This window comes from Phalaenopsis equestris, unplaced genomic scaffold (assembly GCF_001263595.1).
Source record: "Phalaenopsis equestris unplaced genomic scaffold, ASM126359v1 Scaffold233021, whole genome shotgun sequence".
Taxonomy (NCBI): domain Eukaryota; kingdom Viridiplantae; phylum Streptophyta; class Magnoliopsida; order Asparagales; family Orchidaceae; genus Phalaenopsis; species Phalaenopsis equestris.
Genome location: NW_018250976.1, coordinates 57,386 through 81,198, shown reverse-complemented (window position 1 = coordinate 81,198; position 23,813 = coordinate 57,386). Strand labels below are relative to the sequence as shown.

General features: G+C 34.7%; 1 protein-coding gene across 4 annotated transcripts in view; it reads left to right on the top strand.

Moving 5' to 3' along the window:
- The first annotated feature begins 3,231 nt into the window (after positions 1–3,231).
- The window catches only part of LOC110038520 (PHD finger protein ALFIN-LIKE 8-like), a 34,580-nt gene continuing 13,998 nt past the window's right edge, over positions 3,232–23,813 (top strand). For 3 of the 4 annotated variants that reach the window (XM_020743387.1, XM_020743386.1, XM_020743384.1), the window contains exons 1-3: positions 3,232–3,645; positions 3,802–3,834; positions 23,201–23,429. In XM_020743387.1, coding sequence (XP_020599046.1) covers positions 3,546–3,645; positions 3,802–3,834; positions 23,201–23,429 — 362 coding nt within the window. In that variant the 5' untranslated portion in view covers positions 3,232–3,545. The remainder of the gene's footprint in view (positions 3,646–3,801; positions 3,835–23,200; positions 23,430–23,813) is intronic. The other variant, XM_020743385.1, reaches the window with a different exon arrangement.

The following is a 23,813-nucleotide window of genomic DNA, read 5'->3' as shown; positions in this document are numbered from 1 at the left end:
ACTTTTCATCACAACATCTTAGTTTTAATTTTAGTAATTTTACTTTTGAAAGTTTAGCTTTTGATTTAGTTAACTTTGTCTTTCAACTGCATTTTATTTAGCATTCACCTTTCACTTAATATTCAACTTCGCACTACTTTCTGTATTTTTAAAATAGTACTTTCATTATAATCTTAGGAACTCATTTACAGGCATTTCTAACTTCCTTGTGGGATCGATATCTAGGACTCCATTAAAGCCTTTTATTACTTGAGCGATACATATACTTGTGTTATTTTTAAAGGGGATTTGACAGTTTATAGATTTTTAAAAGATAAAACTATTTTAATTAAAGTTATTTTATTGAGATTAATTTGCATATTTGCTATTGTAACTGCCGTGTGTATTTTTTAATATTAAAAAAATACATCTTCATGAAGATGCCCCCTGACCTTAGGGTTAGCTATTTAAGTTTTTTTTTAGATAACAAGGACACTTGATTTTGTGGATTTTTTGTTCTACCTCATGGGTTATTTTTTTTTTTTAATTGTTTCATTTGATATATGAATTGTATGGTTTTCCTTTTTAGTATGAACAATCTATATGTTATTCTGTATTTATGCCTTCTCATTGTATTACATTATTAGATTTTAGATGTTTTTTTAATGTTTTATAATTCATATATATTATCTGAACAGAGCAATTGTTCAACATGGACTCACAAAGAGAGAGACAGAGAAGAAAAATTGCAACAACAGTATGTTTGTTGTATGAATTACTACAACTCATACGTCGACCGAATTCCCTGCATGACATCCACTTATATTGGTGATAATGGGTTGGGGAGTTGCTACAAGGACACCCCCACAAGATGCAGTAACATGTTCTGTATGACATATCTATATTTATGGATCTGCTTGATAAACTACATAGCCGTCATGGACTCTAAGGCTTCTCACGAATGATAATAAGAGAGGCGTTAGCAATAACCCTCTACATTTTATCACAGAATGAATCAATGAGAGGAGTAATGGAATGATTTCAGCATTCTTCGGAGATAATCAACATATATTTCTCAGTGGGGTCGAAAGCTCTTGTTGGTTTGACAACACAGATTACTAAGCCAGAGGATCCAACATTCGAGAGGACTTCAACAAAGATTGTAAATGACCCACAATATATGTTACTTTTTAAGGTAAATATTTTATAACACATTATATTTAGAAAGTCAAAATGATTAGAGTGGTCATCATAACTTTATTTAATTTTTTTAAATGGTATTGCAACAATTGACAGAATCCACGTGGATGAATGTGTATCCAATAATGAAAATGTCGCATACATTGAACAGTGTGGATCACCCACACAAAATGTGATGGCCATATGTGGCTTCAACATGTGCTTTACTTTTGTGATGGTTGACTGGGAAGACATTGCACATGACAGTCGTATTTTTTCTTTTGCAACAAGAAATCAAAATAATATGTTTCCTTACCCACCTCCAGGTATGTTTAAATAATAATCATATTTTTTTTGTTTTAATTTTATTAATAATTTTATTATTTAGGACAGATAAATATTAATTGGTTGATGCTGGATATCCTTTACAAAGGGGGTATTTGAAGCCATTTCACGATATGAAACATCACATTCATGATTTTGAAAGATCTAGTAGTGTTGTTTGGGGTAGGAAGTAAATGTTTAACAAAAGACACTCCTCGTTACGAGGGGTAATTGAAAGAACATTTAGAGTTTGGAAAAAAAAATGGGTCATGCTGTATGATATGACGGCGTATCCATTTCCGAAACGAGTTGCAGATTGTAGTGGCTACAATGACTCTGCACAACTACATTCGACATCATCAGTCTCAAAATGATGTAGACTCCAGCATGACCGACGATGATCATTTACAGGTTTCGACATAAGCCTTTGAATATCACAACTAGAAGTGAAATCATAGAAAGTTAGCATAAGAAATTGATGAATTGAGAGAGCGGATTACAGACGCCATTATTTGATGTTGATTGAACGATTATTGTTTATTTTATTCAACTCATTTTTTAATTCCATTCCTTGTATTATTAATATTATTTTCTGCTCCTTTATATCATACATGTCATGGTAGATATTTTTGATTTTGGATTCTTCACGTCATTTATAGTTGTTTTTCTTTTTCTTTTTCCATTCCATTTCTTTTTCTGTGGGTTTGTGCGGTCCATGATGAGACGTTAGACCTTGTGAGTTCTTATGAATGACTTGTTAGTCACTAGATGATTGGTATCACATGTGAAATCCTGATGAGGGCAACCAAGCAACTCTTTTCTTTTTGATGCAACAGTTTTTGAGATACTTTTGGATGCCCCTTTTTGGTGATATTCATATGTGACACACACAAACTTGCTATTACGTTGATTGAAGACAACCAATAACTCCTATTTTATAAGGTTTGTTGTCTTCTTGTAGTGACAAATTCGTTGGTTGGTGTACTGAGTTCTCTGAGAGCTCGCTCCCACACAAAATTGTAGTTGATTACTGCTTTTATCAATTTATACTTATGTTATGACAAATGGATTATCTATTGAAGCATTTATGAATGACGAGCTCTAGGATTTCAGAGACCTCCGATGATTGCTTTGTTACTGCATACTTCAAACTTCTTTGCTGACGTCACGTCAGTCACCTAGCTACAAGAGATAGTTCTACAAGTGCCCGCGACGAGCCACAAAAATTGTGACTTCTTCCATAGGCAGATAAGCTAAAGAATCAATCGCCGAGAGTGATCTGGGGTGGAGACTATTGCTGGAGAAGGACATAACTATTAACATACATAGTCTCCACATTAAAATTACCATTAACATATTATTAATAGTCTTTTTCTTGATTGTAATAATCATGATATTCACTGTTGATTGAGGTGTATATCTTATTTTTTATTTTGTTCTAAAGTGAATTTTTGCTTCTCAAATATCAAATATACTGCTACGATAGTTCTGTTGTAAAGAACATTACTACACAGACAAAAATCATTCATCAAAAAACAACTACAAAAGAGTTATTTTTCAACAACACAAACCAAACAACTAGCTTATCCAGATCAACTGCTATACAATAATTTTTTTGCCGACAAATACTTATGAGCAACTTATTAATAAAATGTAATTATCCCAAACAGACGCTATGCGTTAAAAAAAATTACATATTGATGAAATATGTGACAAATATGGATGTGGCAGGGATGAATCATGCCAGCAAATGGAAATGTTTAATATTTTGAAAAGAAAGAATAGCCTGCGAAGCCTCCACCATCTTGCTACTCTCCCCGCTTCGTTTCTCTGGCATCCTGTCTTCAATTTTTCCATTCCTCGGTTTCTGGACGAGATAGGGTCTCCGGCCTCGAGGACTAGCTGCTGTAACCTTAAATTCTGTCACCGGATTTAATCCGACTCTTTCGTCTTCACCTCTATTCATTTTTCTCAATTTTTCGTCGGTTGATCCGGTATTAGGCGGTTCTAGGAACAAATCAGACTTCCATTCCACCATTATACTTTGGCTGGGCACCTGTGGGATGGACGGGGGTGGCGCGGCGTATAATCCCCGTACACCGGAGGAGGTATTCCGGGATTTCAGAGGACGTCGGGCCGGCGTTGTCAAGGCTTTGACAACAGGTCTTTCTGTCCCCACGCACTACTTTTTATTCGTCTCTTGCCTTTACTAGGCTGTTCTTACTAGGTCTAGGATGCCTTAAATATTGCTTTCACCTACCCCTTAATGCGCATGCTAGTTTGAAACATGTTTACTTACTTCGTTGGTGTTTGTTGCAGATGTGGAGACGTTCTACCAGCTCTGCGATCCGGGTAAGTTATATTATGTGGTCTTTGCAATTCTGCTCTATGGTCTCGCATTTAGGCTCGTTGTTTCTGGCTGAGCGTAGTTTTTTTGTGTGTGTGTGTGTGTGTGTGTGGAGAAAACGATTTTACTGTTTTTTGGTCATTGGATCCTTTGGGCTTAGGTTGTTGACTTCTCTTTCTCTAGGGTTTGGTTGTAAGTAGGATATTTGTAATCTGGCTAATCTATCAACATTAATTCTTCAATGGTTATAATCTTTAATACTATTTGGTTGCTACAATGTGTTGTCCTTGTTCATTTATTTTATTTGTTTGGCATTCATTAAAGAATTGGGGCATTATTGGTTTGGATTGTTGGCTGTATTCTATTAACAATATGAACATAATATTGTTGTATGATTTCGCTATAGTCTGCTAAGAAGTTTTTTATTTGGCAGTGAAGAAATTTATTAAGGCAGTAAATAAAAATTGTGACACTTATTATGATTTAATGGTCAATTTATGGTCATTAATCAACATGGTAATTAGCGGTTGTTTGCAGTTAGGCAGCTGTTTATGATAAGTAGATTTATACCAAGTGATTAGAATCATAATGCTGTTATTTATTAGTAAATGCTTTCTAATACTTAAGTTATTTCCTGATTAGAAGTATAATTGCTTAAAAATTGTTTAAAAGGAATTAATTATATGTTTATCAAGATGCTTATTGCATGTTTGTTATTGTGTTAGTTAGTTGATTGATTGTCATATTAATCAACCAATTTATTAGTTGATTAACCATATAATCAGTAATTATTCATAATCAATAACTCAATGTTATGGTTACCATTTTTAATTGAATTTAAACTTGTTCTATTAATTGAATGATTAAGTCAAATTATTTATAAATTATTAAGTTAAATAGTTTGTGTGTAACCTCATTAACTATATAATCATTACAACAACAACGACGACGGCAATAACAACAGACCTTTATCCAACTAAGTGAGGTCGGCTACATGAAACCTTTTTCTCCATTGCGTCCTATTGAGTGTCATATTTTTTTTTAATTATAATAAATTAAGATTACTTTTTATATAATATGCCCAAGCCTTTCTAGGTCCACCTGTCTTTCTTAATAAAAGTTGAATCTAAAACATCTACTCACCTAATCAGATCGTCAGAACGTTGATGTTTAGTGTGACCAAACCATGTAAGACAACTTTCTAATTTTGTTCGCCACTAAAAAACCAACCCAATCACGGATATATTCATTTCTCATTTTGTCTCTAAGTGTAAAACCACTCATTCATCTAAGCATTCTCATCTCGGCAACACTTAACTTTGTTTTATGCTTCTCTTTTAAAGGCTAACATTCAACGCCATAGAGCATTGCAGGTGTCTCACATTATAAAATTTTCCTTTCAGTTTAAGCGGTACTTTTCTATCACACAATAGGCCCGAAGCATTCCTAACTTCAACCAACCAACTTGAGTTCTACTAATAACATCCTCATCTATATCACCATCACTTCGAACAATAGACCCGAGATATCTGAAGCGTTCACACCTTTTAATAATTTGATCACCCATAGTTACAATTCTGTCACTAGAGCTACTACTACTAAAATTACATTCCATATATTTAATTTTAGTTCTACTCAAACGAAGCCTTTGGACTCCAATGTAGACTTCCATAATTTAAGTTTTTTCTGAGCTTTTTCTCTCGTTTTATCCACAAGAAGGATATCATCAGCAAAAAGCATATACCAAGGTACATCCTCTTATAAATGTCCTGTAAGAGCATCCACAATTAAACCGAAAAGATATGGTCTTAAAGCCAATCCCTGATGTAATCCAACTGAAATAGGAAAATATTTGGTCAATCATTCTCTTCAAACACAAGTAACAACTCTAGCATACATTTTTTCAATGACTTGAATATAAGCCATATCCACACCTTTCTTCTCTAGAACTTTCCGAAGGATATCTCTTGGAACCTTATCGTAAGCTTTTTCTAAATCAATAAAAATCATATTTAGATCCTCCTCGTTCTCTTCGAACTTCTCCATCAAACCTCTCAATAAATGTATAGCTTCCATATTATACCTGCCCGACATAAATCTAAATTGATTATTAAAAATCTTTTTAATACGTTTTAACCTATGTTTAATTATCCTCTCCCATAATTTTAAAGTATGACACATCAACTTAATTCCTCTATAATTTGAACACTCTTTTGCATCCCTTTTATTTTTAAAAATGGGGAAAAAAAAATACTCTTTTTCCACCCCTCAAACATCTTTTTAGTTTTTAAAATAATATTAAAGAGTTTAATATGCCAAGAAACTCCCAAATCTCTTATATATTTCCACACTTCAATTGAGATATCATAGATATCATCAGGTTTTGAGATATCATCAGGTTCTACAGACTTTCCACCCTTGTTTTTCTTTAAAGCCTCATCAACCCTTTTTTTACTAATGCAACGGTAAAAATGAAATATTTATAATTATTAACGAAATTAAGATCACTAAGGTTAATTGTATTTTCAGAAACTTCTTTAAAAAGTTTATCAAAATAACTCATCCACTCATGTTAAATATCTTTATCTAAGAAAAACACTTTTATTTTCATCTTTAATACACTTTACTTGAGTTAAATCTTTGTTTTTTCTTTTTCTTTGTTTGTCTAGTTTTTATATATACTTTTCACCATCTTTAGTATCTAATATATTATAAAAATCACTAAAAACAGAATTTTTAGCGTAGCAGATTATTCTCTTAGACTCCCTACGGGCTATTTTATATTTTTCCCAATTCTCTAAGCTTTTACATTTAAACTAATTTTTATAACATAACATTTTATATTTTATCTTTCCTTGCACATTATTATTCCACCACTAAATAATTTTATTTATAGAAAATTTTTCTTTTGATTCTCCATGTACATCTTTTGTCACTTGTTTAATAATGTTTGTTACTTTATCTCACATAAAGTTTTCTACTTGTCCATATAGAATTTGATACTTCATGAATATCTCAAATCTTGAAATCTTGAAGTACGTAAAAATAATTTTATTTTTGTCTTTTAGGTGCCCCATCTAATTTTACGATAATTATTTCTAGTTTTCTTTATTTTACAACTCTTTATCTTAAAATCTAGCACTAATAATCGATGTTAAGTACTTAAATCCTCACTTAGAATGACCTTACAATTTTTACATTCTCGACGATCTCTTCTTCTCATAAGAAAATAATCAATTTGTGTTTTATTAGATCCATTCTTTTAAGTAATAATATGCTCATCTCTTTTTTTGATTAAAGTATTAGCAATGAGAAAATCATACGATAAAGCAAAATCTAATATGACTCTATCTTCTTCATTAATTATTCCAAAACCGTAGCTACCATGAATAATTCTAAAATCTTCTACCACTCTACTGACATATTAATTTAAATCTCCCCATGAATAATTCTAAAATCTTCTACCACTCTACTGAAATATTAATTTAAATCTCCTCTAATAAAAATTCTTTTTTCAAGAGACATCATTTGTATTAAATCTTCTAGTCATTACAGAATTTTTCCTTAAAATCGATATCTAGACCCGCTTGAGGAGCATAAGCATTTATAATATAAAAAATCTTAGTATCAACAATAATCTTTAGGGCTATAATCTATCTCTAATTCTATTAATTTTTACAATATTATCTTTCAAAATCTTTTTTATAATTACATACACACCATTTCTAGTGCGACTCTTATCTGAATGCTTAAGTTTGAAACTTAAGTTATCAATCTTCTTAACCTTTTCTCCAACCCATTTAGTTTCTTGAATAGATAAGATATGCATCTTTCTATGAATCTTAATATCAACAAATTCCATCAATTTATCTGTGAGAGTATCTATATTTTAAGATCTTATCTTAATATTAATTTCATTGACTAACTTCTTCACCCGCATTTGTTCGTAATATGAGAACCCTTGCTCATTTGACACTACACCCGGGGGTCGGTGTAGGAGCCCTTGCACACTTTTCACTGTATTCAGACTATACAACGCGTCGCTTACAAGGGACATCCTAACATTTGCACTATGATCAAAAGGATTCATGTCATGATTTTTCAGTCATGATTTTGGAATTTTTAACGTAAACTATTTTGTAATAATTATGATTATTAATTGATTAATTCTAATTAATAATTACAAATTTTAAAATAATTCCTTGATAATTTTGCCATGGCAGTCCTATTCCGGGAAAATAATGAATGATGATTGATGTTAGATCGATAAAAAAAGTAAAACTTGTGCAAAATCATTGGAAGGATTTGAAAATTAAATTTATCTTATGTTATTGGCATTGCTTTGAAATGACACATCACTATAGCGTTTGATTATGGTAAGGGATGATGGTAGTTTGCATCACTCATAAGTGTCATGCTACAAAGGGCTAGCTAGGGTGTTACCCCCCATCCTAGTGCGGCGAGAAGTTATCAAAGATTGATTAAGTGTTTATTTTGATGTGAGGATGACAATTAACGAACATAAAGATTAGAAGAAAAAATAAATATTTTGTATTCAATGGAAATTAATTAAAATGTTGTAATGATGCCCAAATATGAAGGAAAGTGGTGATGGGACATCGACTTCACCAATCTAAACTCAACATATTCAAAAATACATTTTCTTTCTACCTCACATTAATGACTTAGTCAATATGGTCAACTATACTGTTATGAGCTTTTCAGGTGTCTTTTCAGGAGTCAAACAAATTTAGATGGACCCTAAACCGATATGAAAATAAATTTTATCACTAGAGATAGGCTTTATTACTATAATATCATTTTGTTCAACTTAAAGAATGCTAGAATAATTATCAACAACTAATGAATCACATATTTCACTAGCAAAAGGGAGGAAATTTTGAAGTATATGTGGATGATTTATTAGTTAAAAGAGAGGCCACAACTGCACATACTAGACCTCAAAGAAACATTCACCACCTTGAAAAAATTAAATATGAGGCTATACCCTCTGGAGTGAATCGTTGGTGCTGACTAAACAATTTTTTTGTATTCTCATTAACACATGAATTAATATAATCAAAGCTATTGTGATGACACTATCTTCCAAAATATAATAGAATTGTAAAAAATTACTTGGTGAATTGCAGGATTGAACTAGTTTATTTCAAAGTCAGTCGAGAATTGCTTGCCATTTTCTTACAAAACTGGAAGGAGCTCCAAGTTTTTTGAATGGAATGACGAGTGTGAAAGGTCATTCTAAAGTTTGAAGTCGCTATTAGCATTGCCTTTTTTGTTACAAAGTCTATGATTCAGTGAGGATATCTTATTATATTTGAGTTTAGTAGTGATAGCAAGCTCCCTTTTTATTTACTAAGATGGGAAAAAATAATAGACAATCTATTACACATTAGCAAGGTGTGTCGTGAAGTCAAGCTGTCATATCCTATCTTGGAGAAACCTCCACACTCATCATCATTGTTAAGAGACTACGACCTTATTTTCAAGTTCACCACACATAACTTTTCACTGACCACTCATTAAAGTTTTTCTTGGCAAAACTTGACTATTCGAGATGACTCCTCAAATGATGAGTTGAGCTTAGTGAGCTCCAAATCTATTATATTCCCATAATGATGACTAGAGCTCAAGCACTAATTGATTTTGTGGTTGAATTCACAATAGGAGTGGAGAGGAAGTGCCAATCAAAGATAACTTGCTGTGGAGGTTATAGACAAGAGTGAACAAAGAGTAGAGATTGACTTAGTGCTAAGAAGATCGGAAGGTGTCATTTAACAAATGTTATTAAAATCAAATTCTCAGTTGGTAATGGTCTGACTGACTGTGAAGCTTTGATAGTGGATTATGATTGGTTGGGGGAGTAGTTGCTTAGCATTTATATGTATACTTACTCGTATCTAATAGTTTACTGGAGGAATGGGCTATACGAGGTAAGGTAGAATACCCTAAAAAGATATGTTTTTGAAATTGAAACTTAAATTAATAGAATGAAATATTTCAAGATTGAGTAAATTTCTAGGGAATGAAACCATTTTGTCGACATACTTTTAAAGAAGGGAACTAGGATGAATAATTAGCTTTCAAGATTGTCTGACCTACCATTGGTGAAGTAGAACTGATGCAGTAGACCTTCCTATGGGGCCTAGCTTAATAGTTCTCTTTGTCGAGTCCTTGAGGATGGGAGTTATAACTTTAGAAATCCAAGATCCAACTTGGTTCAAAATCAAGTTGGCCTTGTATATGCTCATCAATGGTGAACTCAATAGAAAATCAATGAATTCACGTTACTTGCGGTGTACCTAAGAAGGCGAAGTTGACCGAATCTTGAAGAGTTGTATTTTGGGAAATGGGAGAGTCTATCAAGAGGATTGAATCTTTGTAATACAATAGGTTATGAAGCAAGAAGAGTTTAAGAGGAGGATGGATAAATATTGCTATGCAAACGTGACAAAAAGGATTAAAGCAGGAGGCTTGTTTGAAGAAAGTTGGCGTTGCAACTTAACAATCATTGCTTAGCCTACATGGTATAGCTCTTATATAATCATGAACATGTCAGCTCAAGGTGTACCAACTTCAAACATATTTTTTAGAAGTGCTTCATACATGGAGCGAGGATGACTTGAAATATTTTCTCTTAAAATTTCTTGTATTTTTTTCATTTTATTTTGTTTTAAACGTAGTGCAAAATTAATTTTTGTAAAAGGAGTTTAGTTCACATCTATAAAATGAGTTATTTGTGGGAAACTCGGGGAACTCATCCTTAACAACATGTTAATTAAAAGGGGAGTATTTTTGTGTTTGAAGATAAGCCCTTCCAAGGGGATAAACTCTTTAAAAACATTCTTTAATTATAATTCGGCATAAAAAAGGAATTAATCGACTAGCTCAGGTATTAAAGGCCACTAGTTCTTTGCCCAAGTAAAGTTGATAAGCTATGAAGTTTATTCTCTGAAGGAGATGACTCACAAATGAAGTCAAATCAAAGCTTAATGAAGTAGTACAGTTTTTTCAAAACATAAAGTAAAATTGTAAGGAAATAGGTCATTTGTTTAATCTGTAAGGTGAAAATTTTGCCGTTGAACTAGCCTCCTAAGCTTGATAAAATGATTTGTGGCAAAAAAAAGAAAAAAATGGCGAGTAGATTGTTAAGTTTAGACAGTTTTTTCGTAGAGCGAGTTTCACTTTATCATATTTTATCAAATTCTAGTTGACTTTCCACAAAAAGTTATACAACCTAAAAGTGTTTAAAATATTTTTATCGGCTACTAATTAACCACTTACAAAAATTCTTTTTATTTTTAAAACTTTGATTTTATGTAAGAACAAAGACATGCCCTAGATTTTATAAGCATACTAATACATAAGTTTTCCTTTTACAAATGTTAATCGAAGGGAGCCTCAGAGTCAGTTTCTTTTATTGTGCTGGCACTTTTGCTTACTCTGCATTGAGAATAATCATAATCTTGTGTTCTTCTAGGAAAAAGTTACAATTGTTGCGGTTGAGCCCTTAATCTCATTGGGAGGTCATCAAATGCTTAATTTGTCGACCCACATGTGCCTTAGTGTTAAGGTTCCAACTTGACTTCTGTGATTATGATTGTCAAAACAGTTCATGCTCGCCGTTTGCGAAGAGCTCGTGTTCGGCTCGTTAAGTAACTCGTGTTTGATTCATTCATTAAGTGAGCTGAAGACAAACAATCGTGTTCGGCTCGTTAAGTAACTCGTGTTTGATTCGTTCATTAAGTAAGTGAGCTGAAGACAAACATTTTTTTTGAGGGCTTGAATTATAAAGAGTCGAACAAAAACAAATGTTTACTTGTTCATGTTCGGCTCATTTTGGCTTGAATTAAATTATTAAATAATAGTATTTATTTATATTAATTAATATATTATACAATAAATTTTAAATGTGATATGAAAAATTTGGGTGATATTAATGTAAAAAAAAACAATTATTAGGTGTTAGATATGTAAATACGTACAAATTAGGTGATATGTATGTAAATGCCCCTTCATAAAAGTAAATGAAATTAGCCGATTACCCCCACGGCCCACCTCTTCAATGAAAGCTATTGTCCATTAATGTAAGAAAAGTTGGTGAAGGGAGCAATCCCGCGAGAAGAACGAACATGGATTGAGATTAACACGTCAACCACGTGACGGGGAAACGACTGGACTTGCAACACCCAAGCCGACCACATCGACGGTTTGATCGTCGGATGACAGAAAGCTAGCTACTAATAACCATGTGTCCCTCTGTAGATGCATCTTTGATGCATGGTTTTAGTCCCATATCTTGTATTTTTTATTTGGAACAGCACAAGTGTTCTTTAAAATCAAACCAAAAAAATAAATAAATAAATTAGTCTCTTTTGTCCCTCATATTTCAAACAATTCAAACAATTTCAGCCAAATTCAAAAAAATCGAACCAAACACGAACATTTATTTCACGAATAAGTTCGAACACAAGCCTATTCTGAACAAAAACAATTTCAAACGAGCTGAGCAAGAACATGAGCTCAGCTTGCTCATGTTCAGCTCGTTTACACCCTTATCTGTGATCAGTCTATGCTCTCGAAGAGAGGAATTTGTAATGCCGCCCTCTTTTAGAGCCATCTGCGACAGACAATGCACATTGTGAGAGCTCGACATCCACCTACTGTGGCCTACACAAAGATTTCATAATGATTATGTCACCCACTTTCTCATGGCTAATTTGCGATGTAGCATCATTCAATGAAACATAACTAATGGGTTGCTTGCAAAGATGTATTATATTAACACAATCTGTCCTATTATTCTCATTTATTATAACTGTAGCATCCATCTTAGGTGGCTATCACTTAGCTTAGGAAGATAAACTCATGTGCTACCCCTCTTCACATTTACCACTTTGCCTTGTTGGCAACTTCAAAATCACTAAACTTATCCCCTATTCATTCTTACGGTATATGCCAAAAAAGGAAGGTGCATGGCCCTATTATATCGGAAAGCGAACTTTTATGGAAATTCAAACAACACTATTGCAAGCAAGAAAGACAGAGGGTCACATATGAGAGCTTGATTTTGACTTAAAAAATAATGTCCGCAGCCCAATGCAATAAATACTAATTGTTCGGGCAATCTGGATAAGGCTCACCAATCTGGTGTAATGAAAGAAAAGCTTGTTTGAATAGGCTATCAAGGTATAATGTGTCTGCTTGAATAAAAAATCCCTTTAGTCTTACTCTCTTACTCTTTTTTTACTGTTGCATTTGAAAAGGCACGAAGGAACTTCAGACCCTAACGATCAAAGTCAACTATCCCCATTTGCTTTACTTGGATAAGTCCTAGCCATAGAGTTTGACTTCCCTTTTTTTGTGGCAAGCTCCACAATAAATAGCAATGTTTGCTCTCTGACAACTCTGAATAGTTACTACCCATAAAGCTATAGATCTGGCGTAAGGTGTGACTCATTAAAAATGACGATGCCTTTGTAGGGTGGGTGAATAACAAGGGGATTGAATTCAAATGAGACTTGAGTGAATGACACATTTAAAATGACTTCAACTAACCAAAAGAGCCGAGTGACTATGGAGTTACTCGCCCATGAGAGATAAATCAATAGCGACAAATTAATTCATTCATTGGAGTGAAAAATTATCAACAACTAATTTACTTGCCCATGAGAGCAAAATTAATCACATTAATCCTAAAGACCTATTCTCGACAATCACATTCAATTTTAAGGAACTTATTTTCAACAATCGTATTCAGCTTAAACTTATTTTCAACAATTGGTGTACATACCAACTCATGCACGTGAGATATTCTTTCATACTAAAATCGCTCAATTGCCGTATTCTGCTCAATATCATGGAAAGGAAAGAAATGCAACATAGAGGAGTAAGTTAAGAGGTTTTCTTTCATTTGAAGCTAATTAATGCTTATAGGTATGGACAACTTCATTAAATAGAACATAAGGAATAGAAAGCCAAATATTCAATTCATGAAACACTTTATACATCGAAGTTCTCTTCATATGCAGTTTCCTCATATAATTTGTTGAGGTTGTATATTGACTGAGAATTTTCCCTTCAAGGCGAGTCAATATAGGCCGAATTGAGTACCAACCTCTTGACACCAAGCTAGCACCATCAAATACTTCGGTTTCATCTTGAGCAAACTCAAGTACTTAGGAATGGCTTTTTTCTTAGCTTGGCTATTGAGGACAACCTCAAAATATTTATGTTTTTCTTCTTGCTGAGCCTGTAGAGAGGTGACTTTATGATTTTCAGCCTCAGCTTGAAAGGCCTCCATCAAAAGCACTGTTTACTTCTCAGAGAAAAGTTCTTTTAGCCTAGCCTTGCTCGTATTGGAGGCCATCTTTTTCTTTCTCCAGATGCCATGGGCTAGCTTCGATACTTCGATAACCTTATCCCTATCCTACGCGTCCAAATCAAGTTCAACATAACCACTCACAGGTTGTGGTAGGCTGCCAATGCTCTCACATACTGCAGGTGGACAACTATGGCTCTTATAACCTCGACCGGTAATTTGTGCTTCTTCAAATGAGTGATCTTGTCATTGAACATCAACATGCTGAAGACGAACAACCCTAAATACACCGCCATCATACACTTGAATAAGCACATGTTAATTTTATAATTGATTATGTTTTTCTCGTAGCGAGCTATATTAAAAGGGTAACTTCCTAGGTCCATTAATATGCTTTTTACCCATCTTTTAAGGCCCCTTCGTCACCTCCTTTTGCTTTTTCTGAGGATCATCTCACTTTCTTTTGAGACTCATCTGCAACCCATGTGGCCACATCTTTCTCACTAATACGAATGACCGTTGATTGTCTCATGCTTGGTTATATAGGTTAGGTCAGATGTTGTGCAATAGGTTGCTCAGCCTTGATGCACGCATTTGTAGGTGCCATAGCACGTCACTCAAGCTCCTTACACTTGGGCAACTTATCTTCTCCTTCCTCTTCATTAGGAGGAGCCATATTAGATGACTAACTTGAAGTGCCCACACCACACGCTTTCTTTATTGTGCTCTTTTTCTTAGACTCAGCCCTTTAGGAATTGCAAGTCCTCGTCGTCATCAAAAGTCAAATAGGCACTAGGGTCGGTTGCAATTAAAAGTAAAATAAAAATGACTAGGGAAAATAACTCAGCAAAAACATAAATTTAATACGAATAAACTCTATTAGTTAAGATGACTTACAGGAGAAATAACATTTCTTATTGCTTAATGTTGGATAATTTTTTATATCAAGGGTAAGTGGCTTTAGACCCGCCAAGGTGCCCTCCTTGATCTCATAGGGTTGGTAGAGGTGGACCCTTAACTCCCTCATGCCTGGTATGAATCGGCAAAGTGTCTAAAAACTTGATATGTAAAATTATTCCTTCGCCAAACCTTTCATTTGAATGTATGTCGTTGGTAATGGAGTGTTGTCTTCAGTGAATGCCTTTACAATTGGTGGTGGAAGATCATATTCTTCTAGTTCAGGCCGATTTTGAAAAGTCAAAGGATTAAAGCGATAATACTCGCCATTGAGTTTGACAATATTTGGGCGAGCTTAATTTTGTAGCACTTCACTAGGTTGATCAATTCCAAGCTCAATGAAAATCTCAAGTCGTGTTTGAATTAGTCCTCAAACATGCGGACATCGTCCTCAAAGAACAAGTTTGAGAACTTTCCCTTCTTTGTAGCCTTAATCAAATGAACATTAGAGAAGATGTAGAGGATTTGGACCATCCAAGGCGTCACTTGAGATGGTGTCTTGAGTTTGAACTCTTCAAACTAGTGACTGCTTCGCTTGCGCACACCATCTCGACAAAAGGGGGAGGGTATGCAGGAAAGGAAAATAAAATACTAGAAAGTGAAGGTTTGAGCTTTCTAGAGAGTTGAGCCAGAAAAATAATAGCAGATGTGTGTTCAATGTTTATTTTTACCCTTATCGTGACATCCAATCTAGGGTTATTTTTTGGGGTTTTACGTTTAAATTTGCGACATTTGATGCTCGGGGAACATTATCATTACAACACACTATTTAAATAGCAATAACACCTTAGCTTACGAAGCTGACACAAACCGATATATTCGACAAAAATTAACAATTCTTTGCATACTCACATTGGACTTATCCTAAATGGGCAACTTGATTACAAATATAAGCTCATAATATTGGGGCTACTCTGAACCAATTCGCTATCAATGAACAATGCATGGTAATCACATTAAGACGAATACAAAATTTTTAATAATATTTTATTGAAAATAAAATTATCATTCAAAAGCAAAAGCCAAACACCCAAAAGAAGGCAAAGAATGTAAAAAAAACTTTTCATTACGAACATTAAATCCTAACTTGCAAACACAAAACTTATATTTTATTACAAATATATCGAACTTAGTTCGTCGAAGTTGCCATAAAGAATGACTCAAAGCATAGAAAAAATGGGTCCAATTGACACCTTTACACGTAGACGCTTCATCCTCACCAGCTGATGCAACTTGAAATGACTCCTGAAGGAACTAGTTTGACTTGGCGACTCCAAGAAGTGTCAATATTTAGGATGTCTCAACCTTTAAATTCTATGGTTCCTAACCTAATCAAATGCCTACCTCACCCAAAAAAATCTAGCGCCTCTCTGAGTCCATGTGACCTCTATTCTTAATGGTTGCTCCAACAACTCACCCTTCAACGAATGTATCTTCTTTTGTTAGGTAAATTAAGTCATAACCAATTGTGCTATTTGCGCTACCATTTCTTCTAACTTTCTCTTCAAGCTTTCTATACTAGTAACTCTTCAGAAGGTGCCTTCGAGGCCACATGTAGACTATCCTCAGGTGCCATCATTGCCGGATATTGATAGGGACAACTAATTGTTATTGTAACACCCAAAACTTGAAAATCAAGTAAAAGTTTGCGAAGTTTTAAAAGTACCACAAATTTCACTCCTCAAAATTATAATTTTGCGCATGAAATCGATCAATTCGATATGAAGCACTGTATATTATTTATGTATGGATTGTGAGATATAAAATTCTAAATTTATAAGTATAATTACCTTAATTAAATCTTTAATTATATTCCTTAATTAATCTCTCATATCCTGCACTGTTCCCAACTGATTCCTGCCGCACTTGCATGCACATGCATCGGTTGGATTCAATTGAACGACTAATAACTTTTGGGATTATCTTAAGTGCCACAATTTCTTCTCCCTGTCCCAATTTCACTCCCCTGGAAGGAATTTAGCTCGAGTATTGTAGCAAGGGGCGGGCGACCACCTAGGAGCCAAAGGATTTCCAGAGAGATTTTGGTGAGTACGAATCCCTGTTTCATGTTATTTGAGACGTTCCTTTTCCTTATCACTTTTGTTTTGATGTTTGCCACGATTTTGTGCATTTCCTCGTTTTTGGTTGCTGTAGTAGGCGTGAAACTTGTATCAGATGCGTCAAACTTGGTTTGTGAGCTTCCACAAGGGTTTTAACATGAAGGGTGGATTGAGATGTTAGGAAGGTGAGGGGAGCAGTTTAAGTGGTTCGGAAAAAAGATTGGGTTTTGCCGAGAAGCATGCTTGAAGTGTGTTGGCATTTAAGCATGTTTGGGTTAGTGCATGCTATGAACCAATTTTTCATTAATCCTAAGTTGCCTAAGGATCAGTTTGGGGCAACTGCAGCTTAACTGGCCTAGGAAGATGCTGTAGGGAAGCTGACTGGTCGTTTTTTCTGCGGTTTGAAAACAGCTGTGCAACAACTATTTTTGGACAAATGACCATTCTGCCCCTGTATAATAATGCTATTTGTAACAGAACTGTTCTAGTCATATATGTGATCCTTCAAAAGTAAAAAATTTACTGCAAAATGGTACAAATTCAGATAAACACTTCACGTAACAGTGAGTATCATGTATGCTACAAAAAAGTAAAAACTATCAAAATTACAATTAGTAATATGACAATATTGATTTTATAATGCAGACGACACACGTCAGGAGCTACGCTGTCCTCAATAGATGTTATATTGTCTCGATCACTGTAGGCAGCGAAATCTACCGGAGTGTTTGCCCACCGAAAGAACTCACACTTCTGACCATCTGCCCAGCACGACACCCAAAAAATATTTTTCCTTTTTTTTTGTTAGATCATCTTGCAGACTACCCAAATGATGCGTATTCACATTAATGGCCAAACCACAACCACCAATAACTCACTCAAACATATCTAACATCAGATTGCTGATTACATCCCCAAGCCACATCTTCAAAAATTTTTTTTTTCATATAATTTACCGAACAAAAAATCGAGCCACCAAGAACTCTCTTAAACATCAAGCATTCACATCCATACTACCGAACAATATTTACATATCTAACATCAAAAATCCAAAGAACAAGGATTCACATGAATACTTGCATTCAAAGAACGATTCCTAAAATTTCTGCTGCTAAAAATGTCCTTACCGTTGGGGAACAGAGGAGGAAGAGGAACTAGGTAGCGTGAGAGACACGGGAGACAAGGAGGAAGAGGAACCATGTAGCGTGAGAAACGCAGGAGAAGAGGAGGAAGAGGAAAAAGAGATTACAACTTCGCAGAGGAGTTCGACACTAGGGTTAGGGTTAGGGTGGACGAATCATGAAGGAAAGGAGGGCATCACCGTAAAAAAAAAAATGAGAAACACGGGCCGTGGGGTCGAACCTGTAGCCCGTGTTTTATGATAAATGCGACGCGCCACTGGTTAACTGCCGCCCCAAGTAGTGAAAACTCGCGGCAGCGGGCCGCGCTGCTGGCCTACCGCCTCCCTAAACAGGGCCTAAGCATACCAGGTTATTTACACGAGACAACGAGCTGGAGACTAGCGTGAGGAAATTCGTCGTAGGACTGCTCTGTTAAGTTAGATGAAATAATCTGATGCTAATGTAAGAAAAGTAATCTTCTATAGGGTTTTCATATGATTTCTTGTTTGACATGTATATAAATAAAATTTTCTACATATTGTTGTATGAATGAGAGCTGATTTCTTCTTGCAATATATGTGATGTTTTCATGTGATTATGCTTATGATATTAATTGCTTGCAGTTATTTATCTGCTATGATTCATACATGTGATATATGAAATGCATATGAATGCTTGTTTCATGTATTATGCTTTATGAAATATTTCCAGGAATGTTATGAGTTGGCTATTATATGCGTGTTTGCAAGTACATTATGCAGGGAATTATTGCCGATCTCATGGTGTTCAAGAGGCGACGAAACTCTAGAAATCATTGTGTTCAGACGGTGATAGAACGTAAGAAAACCGTTAGTATCATGAGCTATTGCTAACTGCTATGTTGAAGTGTCCAACCTTTATCAATAATTAATGACCTTTAGGTCAGGGTGACAAGTCATGATATGACAGGACATGGAAATATTGAAGGTCTATACATAAGTGACATTGCTATGCTATGATGACATTTCAATGTTGACACTGCTATGATGACATTACTATGAACTTGTTTATGATTCGATACTTATGATTATACATGTTTTATATAATAATCATGATTTTCTGCACTACTATTTTTTTTCATGTTTTATCTAACATATTGTGACTTGTATGTAGACAAACACAGTTTCATACGAGCATGCACATTGTTTCTTTTCTGTGTATAAAATCTTATTTTAGTTTTGATTATTTTGCTGAATTCATTGTTGCTCACTCTACATTGTTGTCTTTCAGGAAAGGATATAGAGCACCGAGGCGAATAGCCATATGTTATTTGTATATCTTTGCACTATATAATTTTGGAAGTTTTTACAATTTTTTGGTATGTACTTTTATTATGTTGGATTTAACAACTCTGTATAGATACATGTTTTGATGATATGATTTTCACGATTCCAAATATGAATATGATTTTATTATAAAATTCAATGTATCAAGTTTGTTTGCAGCGATTTAATTAGAGGGTTATCACCCACTGATTCCTAATTCTGCAAATCAGAGCGAGTGTTGGTGAGAATTTAGCTTGGCTGAATTGTTTGTTTTCGCCGTCCTCGGCTGAATTTAAAAGGGGGTGAGTGAGGGTGTGACAATTATCTCTTCATATCTCTTGGGCGGCCTTGGAGAAGCCCTTATATTCGTTACTTGCAGTGAAAATTATTTTCTCATATATCAATAAGGATAACTCACATCCCCATTGGCTTAGTGAAGTACTTGTCAAAATAGTAGCTATTGTAGAGAGATCCTTAATGTGGTCTTGATCATCACCTAAACACTGGCTCATGGAAAAGTATTCAATCCACAACTTAATAATGGTCAAATAAGAAAAATAATGACAATCCACATAATGATATGCACTTCGACTTCATGAGTGACGTCCTGGACGATCTCAAGGCAACTAGCTAGCTCACTAGAGTTGCCTTCCAATGAAAAAGTATAGCCTTCACCTCATAGTGCATGAAAGGGTAAAAATTTAATAAACTCATCTTCGGGAATTTGTGATTTTGTTCTATGTGTAGACTTGCTTGAGAATGCCCTAATTGGAGAGGCGACTATCTTTTCTTTCTTTGTTCCTATAATATCAACCATGTCAAGCTTATTCCTCTTAGTCTAAGCTGATTTCCTTTTAAATGGCATCGAAGTCCGCATATTCCATGTTACTAAATTTGTAGAAGCTTAAGAAATGGAGGAGTGGCGAGTGTGAAATCCTGTTCACATGAAGGGCAAGGTAATTTATAGGAAGATCAATCCATGCTAATATGGACAAAATGACAATAGGCCAATATTACAACAAAGCCAACAAAATAAAATTAAAACCTTTACTAAGTGACGCGACTTAAAATTACCCCATGGCAAGGAATTAATTTTATTTAAGCAAATCAAAGAAGTGTCAATTCATAATGTCTTAGCCTTTAAATTATATATTTCCACACCTAATCAAACGACTACCTCACCCAAAATATTCGGGCGCCTATCCGTGTCGATTAGTCTCACCCATGCAACCTATATTCTTGATGGTTTTTCCAAAAATTTGCCATTCAAGGACTATAGCTGCTTCTTTTAGGTGAATTGAATCATAACCAATTTTGCTATTTGTGCTAACATTTCTTCAAACTTTTTCTTCAAGCTTGCTATACCGGCCGACTCTTTAGGAGGTGCCTTCCATACCACAAGAGGCGGCTATCCTTAGGTGCCATGACTGGGGGATCTAGACAAAACAACTAGGTAGTTGTCTCCTCAAATCTTTTTGGAGGCCTTCGAGAGTCCTTATCTTCGTTACTTTTAGTGAAAATCATTTCCTCTTATATCAAACGGGATAGTTCGCATTCCCATCGGTTCAGTGAAGTGCTTATCAAAATAGTAGCTATTGTAGAGAGAACTTTAATATGGTATTGATCGCCACCAAAATGCTTGCTCGGGCAAATAAGAAAAATAATGAATTATGACTTAGTAATCCTCATTAACAATCCTTTCTTGATCCACACTTTGACCTCAGGAGTGACCTCTTAGATGATCTCAAGGGCAACCTTCGCCTTGACAAGCTTGCTCACCAGAGCTGACTTCCAATGGAAAAGTATAGCCTTCTCGTCATAGGACAGGAATGTAAAAATTTAATAAATTTAACTCCATGGAGTCATCCGTGACTTTGTTCTTAGTGTAGACTTGCTTGAGGCTGTCCTGATTGGAAAGACAACTATCTTTGCTTTCTTTGTTTCTATAGAATTAATCACAACATGTTTATTCCTCTGTTTGAGCCGATTTCCTTCAATTCAACATCCGTAAGATACTTTTCTCATCAATTGCATCGAAGTCCCCACATTCCATGTCACTGAAATTCTAGAAGCTTAAGAAATGGAGTGGGATAGCGTGAAACCCTTCCTCCACATGAAAGGCATGGTAATTTATAGGAGCTCAATCCATGTTAACATTGGCAAAATGAAAATAGGCCGATATTGCGACAAAGCCAACAATAAAAATTGAACCCAGCCCGCTCCCTCCTTGGAGCCTAAGTAAACAAACACCGTGAGTCTCTTTTTAAGCAATTGAAAATTTTTTGTCTCCTTTTTATGCTCCTTTTGCAATCTTTTTTAAAATATAAGAAAATCGAGAAACTAAATATATATCACACATTGCAGATTTGTCTAAAAGGACAATGAAGAGACGACCAACTATCCAAATTTAGGATAAGCCTACCTACTTGGTCTCAACGCGAACTTGCCAGCTTGAATAAAAAGAATAATTTGCTAACTTAATTCATAGACAAACTCACTATGGCGGATCTAAGAGAATTTGCTCAATGGGGTTTGAGATTTTGGACATTAACCTGCCAGTATCAAGGCAGAAAGGAATGTTGACCACTAGGAAACTTCTAGTGCAGTCTCAAGAATGACTTCACATCTGCTCACATAAACACGATTGATCAGTTGGGCCGCTTATAAATATAGGCCACTTGGTTCATATAGCTGGAAGACCCCTGGATTTCTCCTCTAGCCAACTACAACGTGAGTCCGACTCTGTATTAAGGCTATAAGCCTTATGTTTATCCTTTTACTTTTTTCACATGCATTGTTCATTATGAAGCTTGTTCTTTAGAGCTTGGAGACCCGGGATCCCTTCTTATAATTATGGGATTTTGAGGAGAGCCCACGGTTGGACTGCCCATGGTTGGACTGTGGTGGTCCTCACTCTATCATTGCATTCTTCTGAGCCGTTTCAGTGGATTGGTTTTCTTTGACTATATCTTTCTCTAGCCTTTCACTTTTCCTTGGAATTATTAAATTTTGAACGTGATTCATGGACAAATCACGATCCAACACTAATCCCAACCTAGCAACCCGAAGACCATCTTGATGTTTACCATCAATATTTACTTCAGGTTGCTGTGAGAGATTCTTTTGGATTTTTTCTTTGCAATTTGTCTTGTGTCATTATCATACACTCAAACTTTATATTTTTATATAATAGTAGGTGCTGACATATTTATATTTCTTCTATTTTTTAGTAAGTTTTTTTTTATTTAATGGTTCCTTAGTCGAATTGAAGCACCATTGTGAGCTTAAAACTTCGAGCATTCATTCGTTTCCAAATTTTAATCTGCAGGCAATTTTCATTTATTTTATTTTTTTCTGGTGAATGTAGGTTTTACCTTTAGGTTGCTGCCAGGGATACTTTTAATGTTTTTTTTTGCAACTTGTTTTTTGTGTCATTATGAGACACTCATGATTATACTTGTATTTAGTATTTAGGGCTGACACACACATGCATCCACACATGTTTGTACTATTTTGTTGTCCAGCCTTGTAAAACCCTTTTAATACTGAGAGTCATGCCTTTGATGGTATAATGTGCTTTTTTTTCTCAGAGAAGGAGAATTTATGTCTTTATGGACTTCCTAATGAGACTTGGGACGTCACCTTACCTGCTGAGGAAGTTCCTCCTGAGCTTCCTGAACCTGCTTTAGGAATAAATTTTGCTAGGGATGGCATGGATGAAAGGGATTGGCTGTCACTTGTAGCCGTCCATAGTGATGCCTGGTTACTTGCAGTTGCCTTCTATTTTGGCGCTCGTTTTGGTTTTGACAAAGAGGCTAGGTAACTGTAGTATGGTTAATCATTTAGTTAGAATTGATATTACTACAATGATTATTAATTTATTTGACAATAAATTTTTTGATAATTGAATTAGTTACTTTTTGCATTTTTTTACGTCTCATCAAGACTAGCGAAAGTTGACCTATCCTGATAATGTTCTAACTCTAGTATGATTTGCTACTCCATCTATTTTTCTTTTCATTGTTTATCATCTAAGTGTTTTATGTAAATTATATGAATATGATCTTATTTAACCTTCTAGTCATGTAGATTTGGGTGTTTGCAACATTGCCCATGCCTTTATATATGTGACGATCTTCATATTTGTTATAGTTTGGATAAATATAAGATAACATCACAAGATCTTTCTATCGATTTTATGCA